This window comes from Silurus aristotelis (genome assembly GCF_946808225.1).
Source record: "Silurus aristotelis genome assembly, chromosome: 25".
Taxonomy (NCBI): Eukaryota; Metazoa; Chordata; class Actinopteri; order Siluriformes; family Siluridae; genus Silurus; species Silurus aristotelis.
Window position 1 is genome coordinate 2,068,038 of NC_139598.1, and position 26,577 is coordinate 2,094,614.

Consider the following 26,577-nt stretch of genomic DNA (forward strand, 5'->3'; position numbering starts at 1 on the left):
ATGCATGCACAAAAACCTTTGGAAACAAAGTTGGTCAACACATCCACAATTTACTACATTTCAATCCTGCAGTTACACAATTTACGACATTTACATTTTTATGTTAGTTCAAAACATATCTTTGGTGGTAAAAAAAAAAAAAAAAAAAGATATCTTGCAAATACTCTGGGGAAAAAAAGGCCTTGTAATGTATTCTTCTGAGTCATTTTTCAAAGGAGGACAAACCAATAATCATATTTGCCATGGAAAATAAAGTTCATTATGTGGTATTTAAATGTGGAATGTACATATCTGGATTCAAAATACCTTACACGGTTTTCCCGACAAAAAAAAAACAAAACCTGCCACTGTAGAAAATATTAAAGGGAAGAGAAAACCTAATACCTGAGCTATAACAGTTTCTCGGGTTTATACACAATACAAAATAGAAATCTGTTGTTGAAATATAAAAAAAAATAATAAAAAAAAATGGTGAAAAAAACCCTGCATCATAAGATGTCTGTCCATCTGTCAAGTGCACAATGACTTTGTTTGGCCATTGAATTTTTGTTTTCCATAATGAAGGTGAACACCGAAGTCATTTCTGGTAGCATAAAGTAGCTGTAATACAGTTCTTTACAGGAAGAAGTCATCTGAAGGTGGAGCATATGAAAAACCCAGAAAAGCATCATCAGCCTCCATGACACTTGCATTGACAATGGAGTTGTCCCTGCAGATGCACACGGAGTTGGGTACAGTTTCTTCTGTGAACTCAGGATCAAAATTTGATATGTCATACTGGGACTCCTGTACAGAAAAACAAAGGTGTTGAAGTAATTTGAAGGTAGTTATTAGATGTTTTATTCCAAGTCATTTGTTTTTTTTGTATGCACTATAATACAGCAGACTGTTAAAAAGTAGAGAAATAAATATATATTTGAAGATATTTACCACACTGGGATTAAATGGAGGTGGGATTTTTTTCTGCACAAGGTCATCCCAGTTAATGGAAGAAAAAAATGCATGGCTTTTAACTTCATTCTGAAACAACAATTTGCAGATATTCAAGATTAAGCATGGCTGTTCATTCGACAAAAAATGATTATTTATACATAAATATAACAACATCAAAACTTGTCTGTTGTCTCATTAAGGAAAGTTCTACCCGGGATCTTGTTTAACTTGTGTAACCACGTTCTCTTGGTTAGAGTTGCTGAAGCTGGAATTTCTTCAGTCTTTGACCAGCATGTAGAACGACATACAGTCTACTACTTTTCATAAAACAGATATATTGTTTACCTAATGCTAATCTGGAATATGAACTATTACTGCCCTTCTTAAAAATGAAACAAGGCCATTCACATTGTAATCTATAAAGCCTCATGTACAGGAATTAAATGTAGACATTTACAAAAATATTACAACCTCATCCACCAGGGGGGGTTGTACATAAACAGCATTCACAGCCTGTGTGTGATTTAGCACCTCCTCCAAAAATACTCAATGTCTCGGATACTTTCCCCAGAAATCTTGCATAAATCAAATATTTATTTAAGTAAAAATCTTGCAAAATTTATATCCACCCAACCCAGCACTAATTTCCTTTGAAACGCTTTCCCTTGAAACGTGATTCACAACTCAAACAGTCAACCTGTGTGTTGAAATGATCCGACCTGCTGCTTATTGAGATTCCAAGCTTGTCAGTTCCTAGCGGAAACTAGCAGTCCTGGTAAACAAACAATACAACAATAAAGACTTACAAAGTCGTCTTTGTATCCCAGCCTCCTGGTGTTGTCTTTCTCCAGAAGGGCCTGCAAAATGGACCAGGCGATCATAGATGCCCCGGGGCGCATTGGCAGCTCCTTATGCAAGATGTTATCATACATTTCATGCGTGTCCCTACTGTAGAACGGAGGCTGTTGATAACACATACGTAATCCCAAATTCAGACAGAATACAAGAATTACGAATTTGCTTTTAAACATGAGCATAATGTTTTCTTACCAGGCCATACAACATCTCATATAGTACAGAACCAAGACACCACCAATCCACGGTGTTGTCGTAGGGCTGTTTTCTCAAAACTTCCGGAGCCAGATACTAGGGGGAAAACCAACAAATATATTTTAAGCTGATATAGGACACAAGAGTTTTATATATATATATATATATATATATATATATATATATATATATATATATATATATATATATATATATATATATATATATATATATATATATATATATAAATAATTCACTATTATAGGTTGATAGAACAACATGGATGCTACTCATCACAAAAATATTACCTCTGGTGTCCCACAGAATGTGGTTGTCGTGTCTGCTTGAGAAATTCCCTCTTTGCACAGTCCAAAATCCGTCAAGACCACATGTCCCTTAACAGACAGGAAACAGTTTTTTAAAAAGGGTTTCAAAGGAAGGCTATTTCTCCTCAGAGCTGAACAGAATTTTAATGCTACTGAGCAGAAACTAAGACATGAGTCCATTAGGCCACATTCTCAGCAAGATTAGCCCAAAAGCATAATCCATTTTTAGATGATCATATCAACAGTAATATACATTGATTGATGGATTGATAGACATACTTGGAAGTCCAACAGGATATTTTCCGGTTTCAAATCCCTAAAAAAAATAGAGTCATATTTGTTTAAACATCTAGGAAAGCTGAAATCTAGGTGTGGTACAATGTTATCTAAACAAATAATTCAGATAACGTGGTATTTACATAATTCTCTGGATATAAATGGCTGTGTTTTCAATTCTACATAAAAACATTAGTTTACATCATGTTGTTGGACTTGTTGAACCACTCTTTGTGGTTAGCGAGGAGGAGTCCATAATAAACAAAGCATTTTATTAGCATCATGCTGTTTAATCAATTCTTGCACACAAGATTCATAACATTGCTAAGGTAACTGAAAACCTTATAACATCAACATGTACATCACACTTGTCCGATATTATGCTTTGATGAAGCAAAACATTAGAGGAAAACCTACAATGTGAAATATAATCCGCAGTTGTTCTTTCTGAAAATTTCCGTAAATTAAACTGTTTTCATGGTATCAGATTTCTTTTTTTGTCAGAATGCCTTGAATGGCTGTGGCCAAAAGCTGTAAATAAGAGACTATATCAATAATCAGAGCTATATTGAGAAAGACCAGACTCCAGTTTACAGCAAATAAAAATGACAATTAAATGCAAAAAAACAAAAAAACAAAAAACAGTAATTAATATAAATTAATTATGGAAAAAGAAATTGCCAACATGACTTTTATCTAACATGAATTTTAATCATCTGAATAGAAAAAAAAGTTAATATTATGAATAAAAATATTAAAAAAAATAGACAAAATATTTATTTAATCTTACCACTGAAGGTTTCATAATATTTAAATCATTAAATATGTACTGTAGAGGTGAAATTTCTTTTTTTAAGTGACTTATGTATGTTAACTTTTTTCTTATTAAACAATACATAATATATATTCTAGGGCCACCAATTATTTACAATATTTAAGCGCGATTAATCGCATGATTGAATTTATATTTATATTTTTCAAGTTTTCACTACTCCAATCAACATGGCCATGGACAAATATGAATGCTTCATGCAAATGTTTATTATTAGTTAAACAAACTAAACAGTGAGCATTAAGACAAAATATACTTGTAAATGTTTTAAAGTAATTATGGCATTTTAAATTACGTAAATCATCAGGACACCAAACAGAACTTTTGCTATGTTTCCACACGGACGGTTTTTATTGCCGGATGTGTGCAACATGGTGGATTTTGATACTTGATTTGAGATCAATTTTAACAGCCCAAATATACTTACAGGTAAATATATTTGTCACATTATTTAGCTCAATTTTACTCACTTTAACTCATTTTTGTAATGTACGTATAGTGCATTATATAAGCACCAACCTGTAAACAATGTTAAGAGAGTGTAGATAGCCCAGTGCACTCGCCATCTCAGCTATGTAGAACCTCGCCCTGAACTCAGGAAACGTTCGCTCTTTTTGTAGGTGAAAGAATAGCTAAAACAAACAGAAGTTAAAACATTATTTAGGATTTTATTCAAGGATCATACAAATACAACAAAAACAAATCTTCAATGGCCTTTGATTTCATACTCCCACGTTACTCAGGCCCTACTAAGTGGTCAGGTCAGGATCACGTTATTCTTTCATCTCAAATGTTTACATTTCATAGGCCAGTGCAGTTTTTCAGTTATAGAGGTAACGAGGTAATAAATGTCTGCTAAATTTCTGTACACATACATATAATGAGTAAGTCCTTTATATATATATTTTTATGAAAGCATATAAAAACTACCAGCATTTCATCACTTCCTTGATTTTTTTTTCTCTTTCCTTGTCTATTTTAAAAACTGTGTCTTTATCGCCTAGATAATGGTTTGTGACTATTGGTAGAAGTTCCTAAGAACACTCCATTTGCCCCACTTCCTATGTTGGACTACTCCCACTTTCCATCTATCAAAGGACATTCCACGCATGCCTTTTGCACGAAAGAGAGTACTCACTTCCCCACCGTTGACGAAATCCAAGACAAAGTATAACTTATCCGTTGTCTGGAAGGAATAGTGCAATCCGACTAGGAAAGGGTGCTTCACGTTTTTTAGCAACACATTGCGCTCTGCCATGATGTGCCTTTGCTGTTTATCAGTATATAAAATAAAGAAAGGGGAATAAAATATGGACACTATAAGAAGAATGATATGTGATGCATATTAATTCAAATATTCACAATAATAGCAGTGCAGTTTGAGTTTTGACTTTTCAAAACACTTACCTCCCTTCTTTTTAAAATGACTTTTTTCTGAAGCACTTTGATTGCATAACACTTCCCGTCTCGTTTCCTCTTTGCGAGGAGGACCTTTTGGTGTAAAAAGAATCATGTTTGGTTAAGAGCTCCAACCTAAACAGAAACACGGTATGAATCTTGGAGAACTTGGAAGCTCTCGATTCTCAGAGGGGAAAACACGTTGTTTATTAGCCGTTACCACAAACCTAACGAATAAAACACTTCATGGAAAAAAAGCGGTTTCAGTACCTGGAGAACTGATACCACCACACTTTATGTAGTGGTGACTGCATTAAATCTTTAAATACAATTATACCCTCAATGTCCATTTCATTAGAAGCACCTTCACGCAGTTATCTAAATCAGTCACACATGTGACAGCAGTACAATGCAGATAAAGTACAAGCACTTTATTGGCTGCTTACATCCAAATTTAGAATGAAAAAAATGTGTGTTCTACGTGACTTTAAATGTGGGAACAGATTTACCCAAACTGTACAGTTGAAAATTGGACAAAGAGTAAACTATTTTCTTTTTATAATCTTCAACTGTACAGCATTGATGACCCTGTGCCCATGACAGCCTCAAATACTGAAATGCTTTTCTGCTCACCATGGTTGTAAAGAGTGATAATTTTATTTAATTTATGCTTCCTAGTAGCTCAAACTATTTTTTTTTTTTTATTCTCTTGAACTAATCAATGAAGTCTCTGACCTCTTTAATCAACAAAGTGTCCACACCCATAGAATTCTTGCTAACTGGGTTTTTTTTGCTTTTCACACCACTCTAAAGGCTGCTGTGTGTGAAATTTCCACAAGATAAGCGTTTTTGCACTTCTGCCACATAAATACATAATAGATAAATAGATAACCATGTTCTTTATTAAGTGTATAGAGAGTTTACATACACATTTTCACAACAAATTATTCACACAGATGAACAGAATACATTAGGCACAAACATACCTTTCCAAAGCTCCCTTTACCAATCACTTTTAGGAAGTCAAAGTCGGTGGGTTTTGCTCTGGAAGTAAAAGAAAAAAAAAAAAAAAAGTTTTTTTAGTTTCACTTCATTATATATAGTATAAGAGCAAGATAAACAAGTAGCAGTGCTGGCAATGTACATACTGAGGGTTTGCAGAAGGTCCCAGGTTAATATTTCTGGAGGTAGAGGTATTCTGTAAGAGTAATTCAAAAAGCATTTAAAGTATTTAAAGAACATGGTACATATTAGATAAAATAATTGTACATATCACCTGTTTATGATAAAACCTGAGTGTGTGTAGGTATCTTAAATTCATAAGATAATGACATGCACTCTTTCTTTGTATTCTAAAAACAAGATGAATGTAAACCTTTTTGATTGATTCATCTGCTATTTAATTGGAGGAAAATTTAAGGAAAAGTTCTCTCTTTTTAGGCATATTTTTCCAAAAGATAAATTCTCTTTAATATCTTATATGGCCATCATTTATCTTTATAACTTCAACAACATTAATTCATGTTCTTATGAAATAAAAAGAAGTAATTTCACCTCATAACCCAAAAGGCTTTCGAAATTCAATCGTTAACAAAAAAAAACAAAAACAAAAAAATGAACAGTGTAGATTGTGACAAACCTTCTCATCTTCATCTTCTGAGATATCTGAGACATTTTGGGTTTTGTCCATTTGAAGAAAGTCTCGAACATCAGAGCTGTGACAAATGGTAAACTTTTTTTTACTAAGATCATACAAAGCGAAAAAAAAAAGAAAAGTCACAAAAGTAATGCATATAAAAATATATACAGCTGCAGCTGATAAACTAGAAAGATATTAAAAATATATATATATTTTTTGCTATATTTGCATGGTTAGGACATTTTGATCTCCCAGAAGATCAGAAATTTGCATAAGTCTGGTGGACTTGTCAGGACGACTGTTCATGAATAATAATGTTCATGAAGCACTGAATAAATAATTGATTGATGTACTTACTGACTGCTGAGCTGTGGAAGGGACACGATTTTCTGAATGAACTCATGTAACCCTGTTCTTCTCTGCTTTATAAACTCTGAGGAAAATAATAATAAAAAAAAAATATGCATGTTTGTATTCATTATAGTTAGGATGTAAGCAGGTTGATCAGCTATTCAAGAACCACGCAGGAAATAAAGGTATGCAGTGCTTTTGGAGTAAACAGTCAATCCCCTACTATGCAGATTATGTAATCTCCTATAATATTGCATAGTAGACAGGGTTCAAGCCGTCAATGTTGGATTGAAAACCTTCTCCGAATGCGAGTGACAGTGAGAGGATAGTATGTACTTAATTCAAGCCTTTGTCACATGTTGAAATTGTAAACGCATGCATTCGATTACTTGAGCAGTGAGTGACTTCCGCATTTGTCATTTAACTGGTTGAAAAACACGAGTTACAATTAAAAATGCACGGTTTTATGACACTAATACCTCAAACCATTAAAAGACTAAGATCCACAATTGCACACCTTCTCGATTTAATTTACATTTCAAAGCACATAAAAAAAAGGCACTAAGATAATTAAAGTTCTGTGAAGAAAGTCATTAAATAATTGTTATTTTGTTAAATGGAACTAAGGCTGTAAAATACTTCGTATGTGTACAATATTAACTGCAGTGCATGTTTAATACATACAAATACCTGGGTCAAAGTTGTCACCAAATATTCTCTTAGCAGGGATCTTCAGATTCAGAGCAGGATACTGTTTTCTCAACTGTAGTAAAATACATTGGGTTTTACATCATGCCAGATGCCAGGAAAAATCATCACTGTTTCATTTGTTATTCTGAAACCTCAGTATTTTAACATGTCCGATTGTAAAATATACACATGAATGTCAATACATGTAGCATGTAGCGTCTTCACTTACTGTATTATACAGTTTATCAAATTCTGTATATCTCCTGAAGACAAACCACTCATGCCTTCCAACTCTGACCATCACTTTGTAAACCTAAGACCAGAGCAATGTAGTGTATAAAGAGATCTTGCATCAAGGGCACAACTTTTACTTATTTTTTCCAGGAGCAATCAATGAGGTAAAACGTACTTACAGTATAACGTTTTTTCTTGTCTCTCTGCTCATTGTGGCAGGGGATGCTGACATTAGGGCAGTTTGAACTAGCGTCCATCCTCGTGGTTCTTCCAGACCGGACTCAATGAAGGCAGCTCTGTATAACAGCGGTTCCTTAGTGCCCCGCTTTGGAGCACAGTTCAAAGACTCAACTTGCTGTCCATTCTAGTATTGTATGAATAAAAAGGAAAAACATGATCAGAGTAAGAAAAAAGGGCTGCAACCGTTCACCAATCCTGTTGCCTGACCACAGTGCATTATAGCTCTTTAATACTGCTTGAGAGGGCTGCGTGAATGGAAAAGCTTGGCATGACAGCAGCGGGACTCCATTAGGGTCACTAATTAAGTCACACAGTGCACACAGTGTGAAGCATTGAGCTGCCAGACTGACTCCTCCTCTATTTCCTTCAGCTTGATTTTGCTACTCCCACTGTCTCAGTGCCACAGCAAACAGCCCAACTGTGAATGCAATCTTATTTGTCTCATATATTTACCAAATTTAAGGTTCTAAAAAACTGGTAAAAAAAAATAATAAAAATGCTAAATGTGTTGGGTTTCTGAATATTAAAATATTTTTACTGATTTGACATTGATAGAAAAAAGAAGACGCAATATAAAAAAGAATGTTGAAGGATATAAAAATGATAGAATACAGACTATATGTAGGGAAAAGGCCAAATACTCAAAATATTATATATTGAATTGTATAAATTTGCATGTTAAAAAAACCCAAAATTAGTCAAAACTAATATTCTATCCACTTGCAAACATTTCTTTGTGTCTTCTTCTTCTTCCTCTTCTTTCGGCTTCTTCCATTAGGGTTTGCCACAGCGGATCATCCGTCTCCATAACCCCCTGTCCTCTAAATCTGCCTATTTTAATCCAACAACCTGCATGTCTTCCTCACCACAACCCTCCTCCTTGGCCTTCCTCTTTTCCTCCTTCCTGGTGGCTCCATCCTCAGCATTCTCCTACCGATATACCCCATGTCCCTCCTCTGCACATGTCCAAACCATCTCAATCTCACCTCCTTCGCTTTGTCTCCAAAACGTCTTACATGCGCGGTCCCTCTAATAAAAGAAAACCTTTTAAACCTCAACATCTTCAGCTCTGCTACCTCCAACTCAACCTCCTGTCTTTTACTCAATGCCACTGTCTCTAAACCATACATCACAGGTCTCACCACACGTAAACAGAGTAAATGTGCACTACAGGTAAGTGTAAATTAGGATTCATTTTAATGTTATAGATTAAATCAAGGCTTTACAAATAAATCCTTGCAGCTTTAATTGTAGAAAAACCTTGATCATCCTTTCTTGCCCTCCAAATAGTTAAATACAAAAGCTTCAACGTAATGGTGGTACTCTGGTACTCTTCCAAATGGTATAAAACAAAAAAGAGGAACCACTTGTTAACATTCCGTACATATTTCTGTCTCCCTGAAGGGAAAGTAAAAAAAAAACTCAGCTACCTTTTACACCGAATGCAAATAACTACAGATTACACACCAACTTCACAACACAACCATATGACACTGTAGTACCGCAAAAAAAAAAAAAAGACTAAAGACTAGTAGTAGGAATATTACCAAGAATTATGTCTGATAATCTCTACACACTGCATCTGTAGCATGTCATGGACCATGAAATTGAGCCGATTTTGAGAGCCGATTTTTTTCAACACATAACTTCTTTAGAATGGAAGTCTAAGGACAGTTTGTGAACACAAACCTGTATTTTGCTGGGACAATTTCATGAAGTCAAATCAATGCTTTCAGAAGCAGGATGAACCTATTCTCAGAAGTTAGCATTTGTGGTTATGGCCTCAGCATAATTCTGATGAGACAGGAATACCACAAGAACATCCAGAAAAGTGTAATCAGAACCATATTGCTTATTTGTCAAAAAATCCCCAACAAAATATTCCAAATAGCAACTTTGCTAAAACTTTCTCTAATGTTGTATTTTCATCCCTTTGAAGTTCCAGTGGGATTAATTGAATATTATATTGAGAATGACAGAATTCATCAACTGCCCTTAGATTGCTATTATACATGTGTTTTGACTGAATATTTATAAAAAGTACTTATTAAACCCCCCCCCCCCCAAAAAAAAAAAAAGATGTAAATGTACTTAAGCGTATTTCAGCTCATGACTCGCAGTGCAACTTTCAATTCCACTCTATTTGTTTTGTGTGTCCAACAATAGACATTGTTACAAAGCAGCTTTACAAAAATCCGGAGGCAGATTTAGATCCCTAACGAGCAAACCAGACACTGGGTGACAATGGATAGTGCAATTTTAGTGCATTACAGTATATGGGTCTAAACAGAAGAATGAAGATAGACAATAGTTCATGTGAAAGTATGTTCAGTATGGAGCAGATTGAAGAGTCCTGGTATGCACACAAGGACAGGCTTCATGATTATAGCAGCGGCAGCAGATCTTGAGTACAAATCTATCTTGGTCATTGGTTTCTGCTTAGTAGGTGAAAAAAAAGTTGTTGTCAATTGCGACAATAGATACGAGCAACATCATTTTCAACATACACTTACATTTTAATGCTTCCAATTTATACACATAATGAGGTCTGCACTCAGGCCTGGATCTTGTTTTGAACATATGAGCAGTGTACATTTTCCCACCACTTCAGTGGTCTTTATAACACATTTTAGCTTTAACCAAGAACACATACACCTACATATCTGACCCAATTGCTATCTAAGGTAGAAGGATTCTCAGGTCCTTATTGTCCAGACCTCCCTAGAAGGAAGCAGAGCACACAATTCAAGGTCTGTTTTAAGACTAGCAACTGAAATACAGTCTGACATTTAATTCCGAAAGTAAAAGTAGGAACTGAGAATAGTCCACTACTGGGCAAACACCATGAAAAAGAGGAAAAGTTCCACCCAGGCATTCAAAGATATTAGGCAATATAAAAATAACCTACAGAGGTTAATGTACCAAAATATAACAATTTGGGATTAATCACTCTTAAAGTCACTTGATGTTCTTCCAAATCAACGCACATACGTGAAGTAACATGCTATACAGGATCTCATACACCTGAACAGGAGGCAATGACAAAAGTGTGTTTGGACGGGTTTCATAGTGTCGACTATTGTTGATGTCTGATTTAAAGACATTACAAAACATTCACAGTTTAGTGAATGTTTAACTTCGAAGTTATAGAATGTCAAGTTTGAGCTGCAAAAATGAAAAGTATATGATACTCTATGTTTACCAGGGGTTCTCGAACCTTTTGCACCTTTTTTTACCTGCGACATCTTGGGCTATAATGTTGGACCCCACATTTAAAAACCAGGGACATAGACAACTGAAATATTCATTTATATAACCAATCATCCACCCATGCAAGAAATACCATAGAAAATCAAATCAATCAATCCATTAATCAATCAATAATTATGACAAGTTTTTGAAAATATTTCCGAAGCCTTGCACACACGGAAAATAGCTTCCAAATCTTTTTTATTTCAGATATTTCCGGGAAGTTTTTCAGTCCCATCTTCAAAGTAGCCATGCAAGCAAACATGCAAGCAAAACAAACAAACAAACAAAACTGAAAGCACCAAAAATTGTTACTTAATTTCATGAGATGTCTCAAAGCAAAGAAGAGACAAAATAAGCAAAACAAACCAACTTATTCTGTGATCTTTTTCTCCCACTGTTGCCTCTACAAACAGATTGTTAGAAAGTTTCCATGACTGCTGGGTTTATCACTTGCCTTTTAACCAAGTTTCCCCAAAACGCACAGCACAATCCAGAGGAAGTCCAAACCAGAAATCCCAACCGTAGGTGTGTGGAACCTCTTAAACTTTTCCACAGATAAACGAGCAGAAGCTAAATTTTCCGGTATCCATAATGTTTGCTTGTGAAGGAACTGCCAACTAAAGCTGTCCCGAAAGTTTACTGACGTTTTTCCTGAAGCTATTTGTCACGGGACCGACTTCAAATAATGATATTCTATGTAGACGCAACACAACAGCGCCACCTTTCGGGGAAATGGAGTACATCACTTCCTCCAAGCCACAGGGGGAAAAATGTAAAAAATAAATAGCGTTTCTTTCTTTCTTTCTTTCTTTCTTTCTTTCTTTCTTTCTTTCTTTCTTTCTTTCTTTCTTTCTTTCTTTCTTTCTTTCTTTCTTTCTTTCTTTCTTTCTTTCTTTCTTTTTTTCTCTTATTCCTATTTTCCATTCTTTATTTAAATACATGTGGGATATTTGAAAATTATGAAAATATTTTGTAATAGGGCTCTAGTATTAGGACTGAAACATTGTTTCAAAAACCATAATGTAATTGTTATATGACCTTGAATGTGAATGTGCATAGAGGGTTTGTGTGGTTTTTCAACTTTTATTTCCCAAGAAATGTGAATGTTTATGTTCATACAGTAGAGAATGTATGTGTGTGTGTGTGTGTGTGTGTGTGTGTGTGTGTGTGTGTGTGTGTGTGTGTGTGTGTATGTGGCTCCTGCACATAAACATGTGAACATGTGGGCATACACAACATCTCTACAACTTCTTTAAAATAATATGTTATTATTTTCATTCTTCTTTTTCTTCCTCTTCTTTTTGTTCTTCTTCTTTTATGTACTAAATTTATTAAAACCTAATAAAAAAAAGGCTCTTTAACAGAAGATGATATTCAGGTGTGAATTTTGATGTATTTGTGGCAGCAAAAACACAGCAGCAACCCATTATTTTCCTATTTTTGTCCTATGCTACATAAATCATATAACATGTTAGGAAATAGAGTAATGACCTTAAAGTATTTTCTTTTTCAGATTTTCACTTATACGTGTATGGAAATTGAAAGCGATATATATAGAAGTCTATACACCTGTCAGAATTTACAGACCTTCGAGACTTTGTTTATTTTTAAGATATAAGAGCAATTTAGAAAAAATTCTAAATACGTGAGTGCGTTAAATACACCATTAAACTACATTTAATTAAACATTATTAATCAAGTAAATACTATTTAATAATGCTTTGAAAAGTACTGTCTATTTGATCATTTTATTTTTAATGACGATGATGATGATGATGATGAAGAAGAAAACAGTTCAGCCACTAGAGGGCGATATACTACAATTTAGAAATTAAACCAGTCTCGCATATACTTTAAAGTTTCCTGCCTTCTTTACTATACTAACAAATTAGGGTTATCAGTTGATTAAAGTATTTTATCTCGAGTAATCGCATGATTGTAATGAGTTAACTCAGGATTAATCGCAACATAATCACACATTTTATTTGTTCTAAATGTACCTTAAATGAATACTTTTCAAGTTTTCAATACTTTAATCACCATGGGCATGGACAAATATGGATGCTTTATGCAAATGTTTGTTTATTATAAGCAAAGCCATGCTCAACATGGAGCATAAAGACAAAATATTCTTGTGAACGTTTTAAAGTAATTATGGTGTTTTTAAATTGGGTAAATCATTAGGACACCAAAAATAACTTTTGCTATTTTTCCACACGGACAGTTTTATTTGCCGGATGTGTGCATCATGGCGGATTTTGGTGCTTGATTTGAGACTTAAACTGTAAAACAGATAGTTTAATGATTAAAATCCTTTTTTTTTTGGTGGAGTTTTTTATTTTATATATAAATGTATGAATAAATGTGTTGCTATCTTTTATAAAAATGGTCAAACAGCAACGCTGCGTTAAGCGCGTAATAATAAAATGAGTTCTGCTAAAACGAATTTGCGTTTACGAGTTTATAATTAATTTTGACAGCCCTAATATATATATATATATATATATATATATATATATATATATATATATATATATATATATATATATATATATATATATATATATACTCTGGGTTATAGCTGTCTATAATGGTAAGTCTGTTCAAAAGTATGTGGACACCACATGAAACCAAAACCTAAGAAGAAGAGTGACATTTATTGTGAGGGCAAGGGGAAATCCATAGAGTGAGACGCTCAAATAAAGTAAATATGAGTATGTTAGTGAAGTTCATTTTGTCCAAACAAGTGCATGATCTGCGTGGTGTAATCATGTAGTGTGTGTGTGTGTGTGTGTGTGTGTGTGTGTGAGGTTCTATGTAGAAGTCAGGGCAGTGCGCTACTGTTGTTATTGGTGGTGGATTTGTGAATGGAGCATTGTGTCAGAGCACGCCGCCTATCCTTTTTAGCCAATCACATTCGAGGATTCAAACGCAGCAGGAGTAAGGCTGCGCGCGAGATTCGGCGGGACGGACAAATCAGCCGAAGAAGAAGTAGTAGTAGTAGGAGTAGTAGAAGAAGAAGAAGAAGAAGAAGAAGAAGAAAAAGGGGGAGGAGGAGGAAGAAAAAGAGGAATCGGAGGAATAGGAGGAGGAGGGCGTGAGCTCCGGACACGGCGGGCAAACATACATAGAGAAAACGGCATGTTCCTCTTCTTCTTGACTTGCTTTTAGCTGCGTCTTGAATAGTTTTGTGTTTTGTTGGTGTTGTTGCCTGGAAGAATTTTGACCCTCATCGTTGTACTGGAAGTCGTTCGGACACCTGTCTGACAGGTCATAAACGGAAGTGGGTTTGATTTCTGGTGTGTGTGTGTGTGTTTGTGTGTGTGTGTTTGTGTGTGTGTGTGTTTGTGTGTGTGTGTGTGTGTGTGTTTGTGTGTGTGTTTGTGTGTGTGTTTGTGTGTGTGTGTGTGTGTGTGTGTGTGTGTGTGTGTGTGTGTGTGTGTGTGTGTGTGTGTGTGTGTGTGTGCGCGCGCGGATTTCCAGGCGCATATACAACTGTGGATTTCTCTGACTGTTGCTTTGGAGAAGAATCCTGTCACTGGGGTGACGCTCCACAATCCGCATGGCCAACATGAAGCCACGCAGGTGAGACACCTTCAACAATTAATCATATAAATAGGCAACAAATGTAACTGTTAATCTGCTTCTGATGAATGATCTGTTGTGTATGATCTACTGATGTATGATCTACTGACGCATGATCTGTTGTGTATGATCTACTGACGCATGATCTGTTGTGTATGATCCACTGATGTATGATCCACTGATGCATGATCTGTTGTTTATGATCCACTGATGCATGATCTGTTGTGTATGATCCACTGATGCATGATCTGTTGTGTATGATCCACTGATGCATGATCTGTTGTGTATGATCCACTGATGCATGATCTGTTGTGTATGATCCACTGATGCATGATCTGTTGTGTATGATCCACTGATGCATGATCTGTTGTGTATGGAGTCTGATATTAGCGCGAAGGAAGCACTTTGCATAAACGGATTTTCACTTGTTGACAGCTGCTCCACAGATCAAAGCATATTTTCCGCCAAGTTTCCCTGCTGTATTTATAAAAATGTAAAACACATAACAGATAGACATGGCGTACTGCATGTATATACATTTTAACTGCGTTTCAATATAACAATATGCACTAAAACACCAGGGTTACTATAGTTACTATAGTTGTTAGCGTTACAAAGTAGCTGTGTGTGTGTGTGTGTGTGTGTGTGTGTGTGTGTGTGTGTGTGTGTGTGTGTGTGTATATAAAATTATATTTAAATAAATTATTTTTTAATCAAATTTATTTTCTTGATTAAAACTAGCATGCAATTTGTGTCTTATATACAGATATAATACCGATTTTAGAGGTAATCCATAATCCAATGTACACAAATAAGCAAGCACATATAGCTAAATCACCTGCTACTTGATTAGCCAGATAGTGTTGAGGTAATTTATCTTATCTTTGTTTTACACATGAAACTGTCAGTATAAACTGCTTACACCTTTCAAAGGGATTTTATATATATTTATTTTCATATCCAATTGATAAAGCTTTATAAGCTTGATTAGAGCTACTTTTTCATGCCATATTCCATGGAGTTATTATGTAAGTACATGGTGCCTTATGGCAATTGTGTCTTTATTCACCATTTAATGGATTTATGTAAATATATAGTAAATACAGTGACTTTTTAGTTACAGAAAACGTATGATGCATGCCCATTTATATGCCAAGTGACCTAAACCCTTGAGAAAAAAAAGTGAGCTTTTTCACCGGGTTGCTAATAGAAACTTATTTAACGATTCATAACATGCTGTGCAAAGGATGTGCAAGATTTTAACAGCAAGCAAAAAGTGAGCTCATTTCCAGATTTCGCTGTAATTTCAGACCAAAGATGAAGGGACTTTACCACTTAACTGACATATATACAGCACTGAATAGTGAAGTATATACAGAATTGAGTACAAAATTAATATCTACCTATAAATTCATTATATGTCTATTCAGACATGATTTCACAGGTTAATAAATTTGAAAATGCCCAAAAATGTGCGAAACGGTTGGGATGATCTCAACACTCGCAAAAGCCGGGCTTAGGTATTTCCAGACTATGAAGTCATTATGTAACTACTTAGTCATTATGAGGCTATGTGCAAAGACTTTGCTCTCATTTAGGGAGAGAAAAGAAGGACCTAAATAAAGTACTCAAAAACAACTAGCTGTCTTTATAAAGAAAGAAAGATCCATTTTTTGTAAATGAGAACAGATTGGGTCAAGCAGTCGAATAATGTATAGCTTTATGTTTGCACGTGTGTTTGTGTGTTGTTTTTTTTCGCCCCTTTTTCGGTGCCCCTTAAAAAGGGTGTGGGTGTGTTTTGGGAGTGGGTTGATTTTTTAACCACAGTACTTCACTTGTACGTGTTGTTTTTTTATTTTTAAAGCGACTGCTGATCAGAACTCAGCTCACATTCAATCATGCATCAATTTATTTACAGGATTGTTTATAAGCCATCTAAATGCTGATGCTAACATCTGATTACACTTTGTTTTGGTTGAGACTGTTTATATATATTTTTTTTTTTGTGGAACTTTAGGTTATAGATTTGAAACCTCAAATATACTGGGCTGACAGATTATGTGCTGCCATTGGCTGAAAGTGACTTTGGCCTGCCTCCTGAATAAGTGATGTGAGCAGTTTACCTCAGAAAGTAAAAGAGGCCGTTTATTTAGAGTCCATTAGAGACTTTCTCAGAGGGGGAGCTTCATGCTGAACTCCAGTTGCCATGTTTCTTGGCTGAAATAGCTCTTTCATCACAGTTATAACATTTTACAACCAACAGGAGGCCGCTTTTGGCCCGTAAACATGCCTAGATTTCATGAAGAGACAGAGCTGGACTACAGTTTACCCTTAAACACCATGCAGCTCTGAGGAGTGTGTACAAGTGCACAAAGTCTTGTTATTTTCAGATTATGTCACTGCTATTATGTCTTATACAGTGTTTTCTTCCAGTTATGATTTAGTGATAATGCGACTTACTTTGGTGAGACATTTTTACTTCAGTATCTTAAGACACAGTGTCGTGATTAAACCTTCAGATCCCTGCATGTGGGGAAATGTTACCAAGCAACAAGGAATTCCTGTGAATGGATTTCAACTGGGTTTCTGTGGTCATTTGCAAAAAAAAATTGCACTTGCTTACCTTTTAGGGGTTCATTAGTATCATTTTTTTTCTTTTTGAAACCATGGTTTAAACAAGGTGGTGGTCACTTTAATATCTTTCATTCCTTCCTTCCTTTTTTTTTTTAGTGAGGATGAGGATGATGAGCGTCAGTCTAAAGAGACTGACACCGAACCCAAGAACTCAAAAAAGTTGCTCAGCAAAGTGAAGTGGTCGAGAGAAGAGGTAATGGTTTTTCTCTGTTTTATGGGTCAGCTAAGATTTTAGCACTGACTGATGAAACCCTGTTGATGCAATATTTTAAGAGTGTAAATTTAGGCTGATTGGAAACTCCCTGAGAATCAAAAGATAAATGTAAAAATGCATGAACCATCTCATGCTTTCTGAATCACTAATGAATAGACATTGATTATTTTTTTAAAACTTTGTTTAGGACGAGAGGCTCAAGAAGCTTGTCGAGCAGCACGGTACAGATGCATGGAGATTGATCGCTAATTATTTCCCAGTAAGTAATAAAAATCAATGAGAAAATTATTATTTATAAACCTTAATGCAATTTAAATAGTAAATACATTTGACGGTTAAATGCAATTCTTTTGTATTACCTCAAACCCAGTTTTTATGGAATGATATAAATAAAGAATTTTATATACATATTTACAGAGCAGAGAGTAGGAAAATGGTTAAAGAGTGCTGTGATCGGTCAAATCTTTGAAAAATGAATGAAACCTTTAACTCTATATATTCTTATTAGCTAACTATTTGCTCTTACAGAGAATAACGTTTAACAACTTAAAAAAAAAAAAAAAAAAAGAAAAAAGGCAAATCACAGTGTAAGCAAATTTAAATACATTTAGTTTTAGCAGCTTCAGGTTCTATTGCAGGTGTAGGGTACCTGCAGGTGCTAAACTGGGATTTTGTTGGTTCTCCACAGACAAGGACAGATGGCCAGTGTCAACACCGCTGGCAGAAAGTTCTAAACCCAGAACTGGTGAAAGGGCCCTGGACAAAAGAGGAGGATCATAGGGTAAGACGAGCTGGGTGTTCTGATCCCTGATGGGATGACATGGGAGGTGGGCGCTACGAAATAATGCCATTTCAGGGTAGCAGAAATCCCTTGTGTAAGAGCCCACCCTGAAGTATATGTTGAAGCATTACCATAGTTCTAGAGGTTTTTAGTAAACTGCAAAATAAGAGAAGAGATTGTAATAAGATCTGCATACTTTACCACATTTATTTGTGTAATGTTGAACGTTTTAGGTTAAGACACACTTTCTCTAATAATCATTTTCTGTGAGGACGTTTCAAGCCAGGTCTGCACAAAGCTCAATTGGGAACAAATAGCTAAGAGGTGGAGTAATGCATTCCCTGAATAATAATAGCTTCAGTGACCTCAGCACCAGAGGAATGCAGTAAATGCTGTCTCACTATGCAAATATGATTCCCGCTCTCCCTGTAAATGGGAAAAAAAAAAAAGACAAAGCAACAGCAAGCATTTGTGGAAAACTTCAGCTTGCATACATTAGTCCATTTTTGTGTTCAAATTCAAACAAGCCAGAACAACTTATATTACAGTGAGACATTTGTTTTTAGAAGTATAAATGAGATTAAAAAAGAAAAGAAAAAAGCTATGAATTTTTTACTTCAGTTTTTTTTCTCAAATGAATATACTGTATCATCACAGGTAATAGAACTGGTGCACAAATACGGGCCGAAGCGCTGGTCCGTCATCGCTAAGCACCTACAGGGTCGTATAGGCAAGCAATGTCGAGAGCGCTGGCACAACCATCTCAACCCTGACGTGAAGAAGTCCTCTTGGACTCAGGAAGAGGATCGCATTATCTACGAGGCACACAAACGGCTTGGTAACCGCTGGGCTGAGATCTCAAAGTTGTTGCCTGGAAGGTATAATGTTTTGTGTTTGTAATCTTAAATCAGTAGCCTTGGATTCAAATCGACTCAGTAGACATCTACAGAGAGAAGAAAGCCTTACATTCTATTGACTTTTGTTAAAAAAAAACAAAAAAGAGAAAATGTGCTTTAAAAGTAACTGAATTCTTGCACCTATATACTTTATTACATTCTTTTATTTACCCCTAGATTTAACCAGTAGAACAAAAAATTGGTCTCAGCAGCAGTTTGTTGTTTCACCTGCTTGGTTTACTTACTATTTAAATAACTAATGAGTTCTTCAACCCTGTATTAGCAAAACGTTCGTGTAACTGTATTTTATTTTCAGGACAGACAACTCTATCAAAAACCACTGGAACTCCACCATGCGCAGGAAGGTGGAGCAGGAAGGTTACCTGCAGGACGGCAACAGGAGCTTCAGTGCTGAACAGCCACAGAAGAGACGCCATAAAGGCTGTCAGTCAGTGGAGCAATCGCATGTCGATAGCCATCTGCTAGTCAGCAGTCAGTCACAGGTGACAACCGCTATAGTGCCAAGCATGAGGTGCTATAGCTAAACTTAGAATGTTAAAAATGTTTATATTTATTTAATTATAATGTGCATTTTTAATATTTTCTGACATAATATTACAACGGTGAGTAAGCATTTAGTTATTTAAAAAAAAAAGTATTAATTTGTTTTCTTTTTGGCTGTGTAGGTAGCAGGATATATGTATGGGTCTGCAAATGGACAGGGTATGGACAGCATGACAGAGAGTTCGAGCTTCATGTCGGTAAGCGCCACTTTCATGCTTTTTTTTGTGTTGTTTTTTTCTTCCCTGTTTTTTCCCCTTCCTCCAATACTTTTCTCTCGAATCAAAAAAATTGGCTCAACTGTCAGTGTTGTGTTCTGCATGCTGGTGTTATAAATTCTGATTCTGAATTTCTCTTATTCTAAATAACATCATGGGTATTCTGCAAATCGTATCTTACATTCTGGCCTTGTGGAAAAAAAGAAAGAAAAGAAAAAGCAATTTCAAAACCTCAGTGGAATTTGGGATCAGAACCTTCGTTGAAATGTTTTGTGTTTTTGACAGTAAAATCGTTGTCTCCGTCTCTCCTTCTGTCTTTTCCTTCATTTCCTCCCGGTTCATCATCTCACAGCCGTGCCATGACGATCCCGACAAAGAGCAGCGGATTAAGGAGCTAGAGCTGCTCCTTATGTCCGCTGAGAATGAAGTCAGAAGACAGTCCGGTCCTTGTGTAAGAACCACTGTGTGTGCGCGTAGAGTAGTGCGCTTAGGCTTCCCTACCCCTTCCATACTTCCCTTATCCCCCTTTTTGCCCCTCACAACATCTGCGCTTGGTGACCCTTGCTTACCCTCATTGCTACTCCACCTGATAGTGGCCTGCTGTCAGTAACTAGATCCTTTAGCACACAGCATGAGAGCGCCTGGCGAAGAAAACCTGCTTGAAAGTCATTGCTTTCATTGTAGTTCAAACTTTGTCCTTTTTTTTTCTTTTCTCTTTTTGTGCTCTACAACTTGGCAGCAGTGATTTTTTTTTTTTGTTGTTGTTGTTGTTCTATCCAGACCTTTGAGATATTCTGAAATATGAGTAGCTTGTTAGGAACTGTTAAAGTATAATTGAACTCGTTACTCAGGTAAATAATGGCCTTATTAATGTTTACCATTTACACCAGTTAAATAAAAGTAACTCATTTCGAGAGCAGGAATGGGTTTCTGATTAGCCTGCTGTCTCTCTGTTAGTGTTTTTTTTTTATTTTATTCACCAGTCTGGAAACTACATTATTTTTCAACATAACTATCATCAATCAGTCATCAATCTCATTCTATTGGCTGTAGTACTTACCTGTCTGACTCTGATTGGTTCTTGTTTAGAACCCAGAGAGCTACTCAACCTGGTCAGAGAGTTTGGCGGATGATACCATAAGTACCACAGGGACTTCCGAAGAGTCAGGTGTTGAGGTGGGACGAGCAGAGAAGAGCCGTGCTACTCCTGTACCACTGCATGTTTCTCCCAGCAAGTTTCTAGCAGTGGAGGCTAGCGCTGTGCTCTCTAGTCTGCAGACCATTCCTGAGTTTGCAGAAACGATAGATCTCATCGACTCGGTGAGCAGGAGGCACTCATTTACACCAAAATCACTTACGTTTATTTTTATTTCTTTTTCTCTCTATTTTCAAAATTTTACAACAAAAATGCTTCTCTATTTATCAAATTATTAACAAACCTGTTACACGCTTTGGATCCAATGCAGGATCCTATGGCATGGAGCGAGGTGGGAAGTTTTGACCTATCCGTCAGTCCTCTGAAACCCCCTGTCCTTGATGACGCATACTCAGCTCAAGATGAGGACACAGAGGATCTTGGGTACCCTACTCCTGCCCCTGCTCTGTGCAGGCCCCGTGATGGAATGATCCAGGAGAAACACGTTCCTCATAGCACTCGCACTGCGGGCAAATTCAACTCTTCTCCACTTGGCCTATCAAGGAAGAAGACGAGAGAGAGAGCAGACCAGTCACCTAGTGATGAGGCAAACTGTGGCTCTTTCACAGACAACAGGAGTTCTCTGAAAAGCACGCCAGTTAAAGGACTTCCGTTCTCACCCTCTCAGGTATGAAGTGTGAACCAGAATATAACCACAAAAGCGTATTTGTTCATATACAGTTTCTCTGTTTCACCCAGAGTGTTTCTCATATCTCTTTCTAATTTTAATACCATTTACAGTTCTTCAACATATCTGGAGCTGAGCATATAAACCTGGACAATCCTGCACTAACTTCCACTCCGGTGTGCGCACAGAAAAACTTCTCCAGCACTCCGCAGCAGAGAGAAACCACACCCAAACATCAGAAGGAGAATGCTGGGTAAGATATGATACGATTGGCAGTATTACTAACTAACACTAAAACCACACTATTTATCTGTTTATATCTGGTTCCTGTTATCACATACTCTCTTTTTCTTTCAATTGAAGTTGCATAAGAAACACTCTCCCTTGTATAAGATCTATAAAAACCTGGCTTGTCATGTTAGCAAGAAATCACAAGGCATAAAACAGTACTTCTTGCGCATGAGAATTCAGCAGCGTATAAATACATCTTTGTTTGTGCAGTTTCAGGACACCCAAAGTCCGCAAGTCTATAATGGTTCACACTCCAAGGACACCCACTCCATTCAAAAATGCCTTGGCTGCCCAGGAAAAGATGCACGGGCCCTTAAAAATGGTGGTCAGTATCATAACTTGATTGAATGTTTAATACTGTGCATGTGTGTGAGACAAGCGTACAATATGTGCATTTGTAATTTTTTTTTCTGTGCACAGCCTCAGCCACTGGCTTTTCTAGAGGAAGACATTAGGGAAGTGTTGAAGGAGGAGACAGGGACGGATATTTTTATTCATGGACAGCCTGAACAAAGAGCGTATGAGGTACACAGGACTTTCACGCTGCTCATTTTTCTTTATGAACTGTACAGTGTAGTGTTTACCTCAACAAATACTTTTTTTTCTGACATTGTTTGTCTGATGTATAGGTGGAGGCTCCAGCCAGGAAGGTGAGGAAGTCTTTGCTGTTGGACAGTTGGGGAAAAGACTGTCTCAGTGTGCAACTGTTTCCTCAGCAGCAGATTAGCAGTAGCACACAGGTAAGAGCAAAAATGTAACCAGTACATGATTTTATTGTCTGAAATTTCAAATCTAATACTTTTTAATCTAGTAGATTAATGGTAGTTTGGTGGCAATACAATACAATACAAGCCCTAGGTTCACATGAATTATATGTTAATTTTATAATACTATGAACACACTCATTCTAATATAGTACATTCCATGACAGTTTCTACTGTAACATCTTGCATGGTAGACATTCCACACAATCTGATTGGATTAAAGTAATTTTTGCTACATATAACATATTCCATCATGCGAGAATCGTCTGAGCCGCCGACAGATTCCGATTTCTCAGCAACAAAACAAGCAGCATTTTTTTTTCTCCAAGAGAGAAAAAAGGACCCCTGCCACATATTTGCTTAATGTAGACTATGTTTGTGAAGTAAGTGTAGTCATAAGATTCTTTTTTCCAACAGTCTCATAACGATGGCATGTTGAGCAGCACAATTCTGATGACCCCACTGACAGAAGGAGAGGAGGAGCTCGTCTGCTCCCCAGGCTCACTGAAAATGGACTCCCAACTTCCCATCTGCCCTCTCAGCCCTCAGGCAAAAAAGGAGCTCCTTACACAGCGAAGCCCAGTCTACCAGGCCTCCACGCAGGTAAGACACTTTACAGGTGTGACATCTTGAGCCTAAAGGAGGAGCTTAAGGTTGTTAAGGCTCTGGGTTGCTGATCGGAAGGTTGAGGGTTCAAGCCCCAGTATCGCCAAGCTGCCACACTTGGGCCCCTGAGCAAGGCCCTTAACCCTCTGTGCTCCATGGGTGCTATATCATAGCTGACTCTTCTTTCTGACCCCAGGTTCCGAACAAACTGGGATATGTAAGGAAAGAATTTAACTGTGCTGACATGTATATGTGACTAATAAAGGCTTTTCTAATCTGGTGATATGTATTGTGTACCTAAACCGGATGCTCTATCTTGTTAGGTGAGCAGTGAGTGGGAGACAGTGGTGTTTGGGAAGACACAGGACCAGCTAATCATGACTGAGCAAGCAAGACACTACCTGAGTTCCTCCCAGCTGCCATCATGCACCTCCAGAGCTCTGGTTCTGTGAGCTCCGGAGCTCCTTTCTGCTCCCTACAGCAGCCCCCTCATTCCTGGCACTTCACTTTTAGACAATCTGGTGTAGGAAACTAAACATTCACCTTTTTTTGTACGTGTGCTTAAGACTTACAGCGTATTGCAAAGTATTTTAAACTAAAAAAAAAGGCGCGTTAATGACTCGATTTTGTCACTAAAAGAACGCAACCAGTCTTCCTGTTAAGATTACACTTTTGTGATGAACATTCTAGATTTGTTAATCTAGCCTAAGGTGATTCGTTGGCCGTCTTGTGTAACTTTTAGTGTGGAGTATTAGGAGAAGCCAAGAAGATCTTTTTTTGCCTCAGCTGTTTGTTACTGGAGTGTAGAGAATTTCACATTAATGACCTTTTTATTATTATTATTATTATTATTATTATTATTATTATTTTGCCTCTTGTCATGTCAGGTCCAGAAAAATTAGGAAATTCCAAAGAAAAAGATTTCTGGTGGAGGTCATCACTGGAAGAAAACGGGAAAAAAGGCATGCGCATACCAGTTAGTCCTTTTGGGATTTTTAACATTTTACTTTACTAGAGTTTTTTTTTTTAAAGCAAAAATAGTGTCTTAAGGATCGAAGAGCACTAGCAGTGTTGCACTACTGATTGTGGGTAACGGTAAAGGGGAGGGGCTCTAAGTGTGTAGAGAGGAACTGGATAGCACTTGCAATGTGACTGTTTCAGCTCGACCCATAAGGGTTCTGCTCCATGTTTTTTGCTGAGTTTGACACTCACTGAATGTAATGTACAGCGTTTAACTTCTAAAGTAGCGTCGAACGGAAGGGTATTTTAGAAAGGGTAATAAAGTTTTTTTTTTTTTTTTCTAATTTATTCGGTTGATATAATTCGAGTTGTTGAGATGTTTATTGAGCACCTGGATTGTCCAGTTTTTGAAACAGACCTACCTTTTGCTGACAGACACAGCAGTGACTGCAGCCTAAAAGCAAAACCAACAACTTGCATCCTAGCTGCTTTAGTTTTCAAACTGAAGTCGTATTCGGTACCGATTTTTAATATGCAGTCTCTCACAAGTAACACGTTCCAAGATTAGATGGATTTATCCATCATTTAGGGCTGTAGGATCTATTTATTAAATCTTTACTAATTTATTTATTTCAAAAATATAAAGAGAATTTTATTTCTGTTATTTACAATATTTGGCTACCTTCCATCAGAAGTTTTAACAACATACACTGCCAGTTATCATTCTTCACTAATTGCTATCAATCTAGCATCAGTCTAGTCATCTCCAAAGTTCAAACAAGTTGAATTATACTACAGGTAGAAACATTCAGCTTCTAAATGCTTGTGTAGGCAAATTGCACTTTTTAAATGTTGTCTGTTTTTTTAGTCTTTTTCTTCTTCTTATTTTTTCTTTTTTTTTTTTTTTTTTTTTTTTACAAAATCCCCTAAAGTGTTTACATTTTCAGTCTTTTTGTGATGGTGATTGAAGTGGCCGAGTTCTTTTATTTTTCTTCTTGTACAAATGAAACACTGATATTTTTAATGGACTAAAATAAGAGTTCCTTTCTCTCACTAAGTAATTCTTCAGGTGAAACCGAAGGCTGTGCTGTAGCTGAGATTCAGAAAAGAAGTGAACGAAACACAAGCACAGTCCTTTGGAGATGTAGAACATTTGTACTGCTTGAATCTAACTTTGGTGTTGAAGGTTATTGAGAATGTTTTTTTTTATTTTTTTTTTATACTGGTCAATGTGAAATTATTCAGTAGGTTTTTAAAGGGTCTACATTAAGGCATTATAATTAAAGCAAGGCTCTGTGATGTGCTAAGAGCTTTTTTAAAAATCAGTTGGTTAGTCCAACACTGACACCCTGTCATCTGGTAGCATTTTTGCGATTTTATTTGTACAAAAAAAAATATTGCGAATCCCAGAGTTCATTTAAATATTCACCGCATTTAATAGCATTCGATTCAATATTATTTAAAGTAACAGTGCAGGTAACAGCGGAGTTGTGAGGCATATGTGTATATTTCTGTCTTGTTTTTAATGTAGCTATAAGTTTGTGTATAAAATTTTATTTAACACTCAACCACCTAATCGTATGCTTTGAAGGAAAGTAGATATATGTTTGCATGACAAACCGTACATTCATCTTATCTGACACATTTTCACAAGCAAGACATTTTACTTCCAACACTATTTTGCTCAGCATATTATCGCCTGCCTCTCTGAATCCTGCCAATAAACATTGTGACCCTTGTATTTATTGAGGGGGGAAAAAAATAAAATGCTTTGTTCAATGTATTATGATTTCAGTGTCTTTTTTTTTTATCAGCTACCAAACTCATTCCAGTCATCCATGAGTCTCGCAGGTGCATATTACACTGAAGCTGATTGCAAACCTTAATTTCTGGTGAAAGGTAGTGGGGGATTGCTGACATTTTTGAATTTGGGGTCATCATAAATATGCCCCTATTGAACAAGAGGCCTCTCTGCAGGTCAGCTGCTCCAGCTAAAGGGGCCCACTCGGCCATGAAATAATGT

General features: G+C 36.4%; 2 protein-coding genes across 5 annotated transcripts; one reads left to right on the plus strand and one right to left on the minus strand.

The window, feature by feature from the left end:
- Positions 1 to 30: 30 nt before the first annotated feature.
- Positions 31 to 11,905, minus strand: sgk3 (serum/glucocorticoid regulated kinase family member 3). 3 transcript variants are annotated; one of them, XM_083529407.1, is made up of 17 exons: positions 9,617 to 11,905; positions 7,909 to 8,681; positions 7,725 to 7,808; positions 7,496 to 7,568; positions 6,812 to 6,887; positions 6,455 to 6,530; positions 5,964 to 6,013; positions 5,802 to 5,859; positions 4,825 to 4,908; positions 4,556 to 4,687; positions 3,937 to 4,049; positions 2,589 to 2,625; positions 2,292 to 2,378; positions 1,984 to 2,079; positions 1,740 to 1,895; positions 931 to 1,020; positions 31 to 786 (listed from the first exon to the last, which is right to left on the minus strand). In XM_083529407.1, the coding sequence occupies exons 2-17, from the start codon at positions 7,984 to 7,986 to the stop codon at positions 616 to 618; spliced, it is 1,461 nt and encodes a 486-aa protein (XP_083385533.1). In that variant the 5' UTR covers positions 7,987 to 8,681; positions 9,617 to 11,905; the 3' UTR covers positions 31 to 615. The 3 variants fall into 3 exon arrangements, with proteins under 3 accessions (XP_083385533.1, XP_083385532.1, XP_083385534.1); XM_083529406.1 differs by having other exon boundaries at positions 7,909 to 8,093; positions 11,676 to 11,904; XM_083529408.1 differs by having other exon boundaries at positions 7,909 to 8,093; positions 11,592 to 11,616.
- Positions 11,906 to 14,197: 2,292 nt separating this feature from the next.
- On the plus strand, positions 14,198 to 26,337 carry mybl1 (v-myb avian myeloblastosis viral oncogene homolog-like 1). 2 transcript variants are annotated; one of them, XM_083529388.1, is made up of 17 exons: positions 14,198 to 14,361; positions 14,717 to 14,806; positions 17,537 to 17,633; positions 17,842 to 17,913; positions 18,343 to 18,435; positions 19,093 to 19,313; positions 19,648 to 19,834; positions 20,018 to 20,092; positions 20,463 to 20,561; positions 21,200 to 21,430; positions 21,577 to 21,933; positions 22,047 to 22,186; positions 22,435 to 22,549; positions 22,645 to 22,749; positions 22,854 to 22,964; positions 23,406 to 23,591; positions 23,918 to 26,337. In XM_083529388.1, exons 2-17 carry the CDS (start codon positions 14,784 to 14,786, stop codon positions 24,044 to 24,046), a joined length of 2,241 nt encoding a protein of 746 aa, XP_083385514.1. In that variant the 5' UTR covers positions 14,198 to 14,361; positions 14,717 to 14,783; the 3' UTR covers positions 24,047 to 26,337. The 2 variants fall into 2 exon arrangements, with proteins under 2 accessions (XP_083385514.1, XP_083385515.1); XM_083529389.1 differs by lacking the exon at positions 20,463 to 20,561 and having other exon boundaries at positions 14,198 to 14,806.
- Positions 26,338 to 26,577: the final 240 nt, after the last annotated feature.

Coding starts and splice junctions, on each gene's coding strand:
- sgk3 (XM_083529407.1), bottom strand. CDS start 7,986: ATGGACGCTAGTTCAAACTGCCCTAATGTCAGCATCCCCTGCCACAAT. Junction 6,014..6,454: donor CAGAAGATGAAGATGAGAAG/GTTTGTCACAAT, acceptor TTACTCTTACAG/AATACCTCTACCTCCAGAAA. Junction 4,050..4,555: donor ATTTCGTCAACGGTGGGGAA/GTGAGTACTCTC, acceptor TGTTTGTTTTAG/CTATTCTTTCACCTACAAAA.
- mybl1 (XM_083529388.1), top strand. CDS start 14,784: ATGGCCAACATGAAGCCACGCAG. Junction 21,934..22,046: donor TTCCGTTCTCACCCTCTCAG/GTATGAAGTGTG, acceptor TACCATTTACAG/TTCTTCAACATATCTGGAGC. Junction 22,187..22,434: donor CATCAGAAGGAGAATGCTGG/GTAAGATATGAT, acceptor TTGTTTGTGCAG/TTTCAGGACACCCAAAGTCC.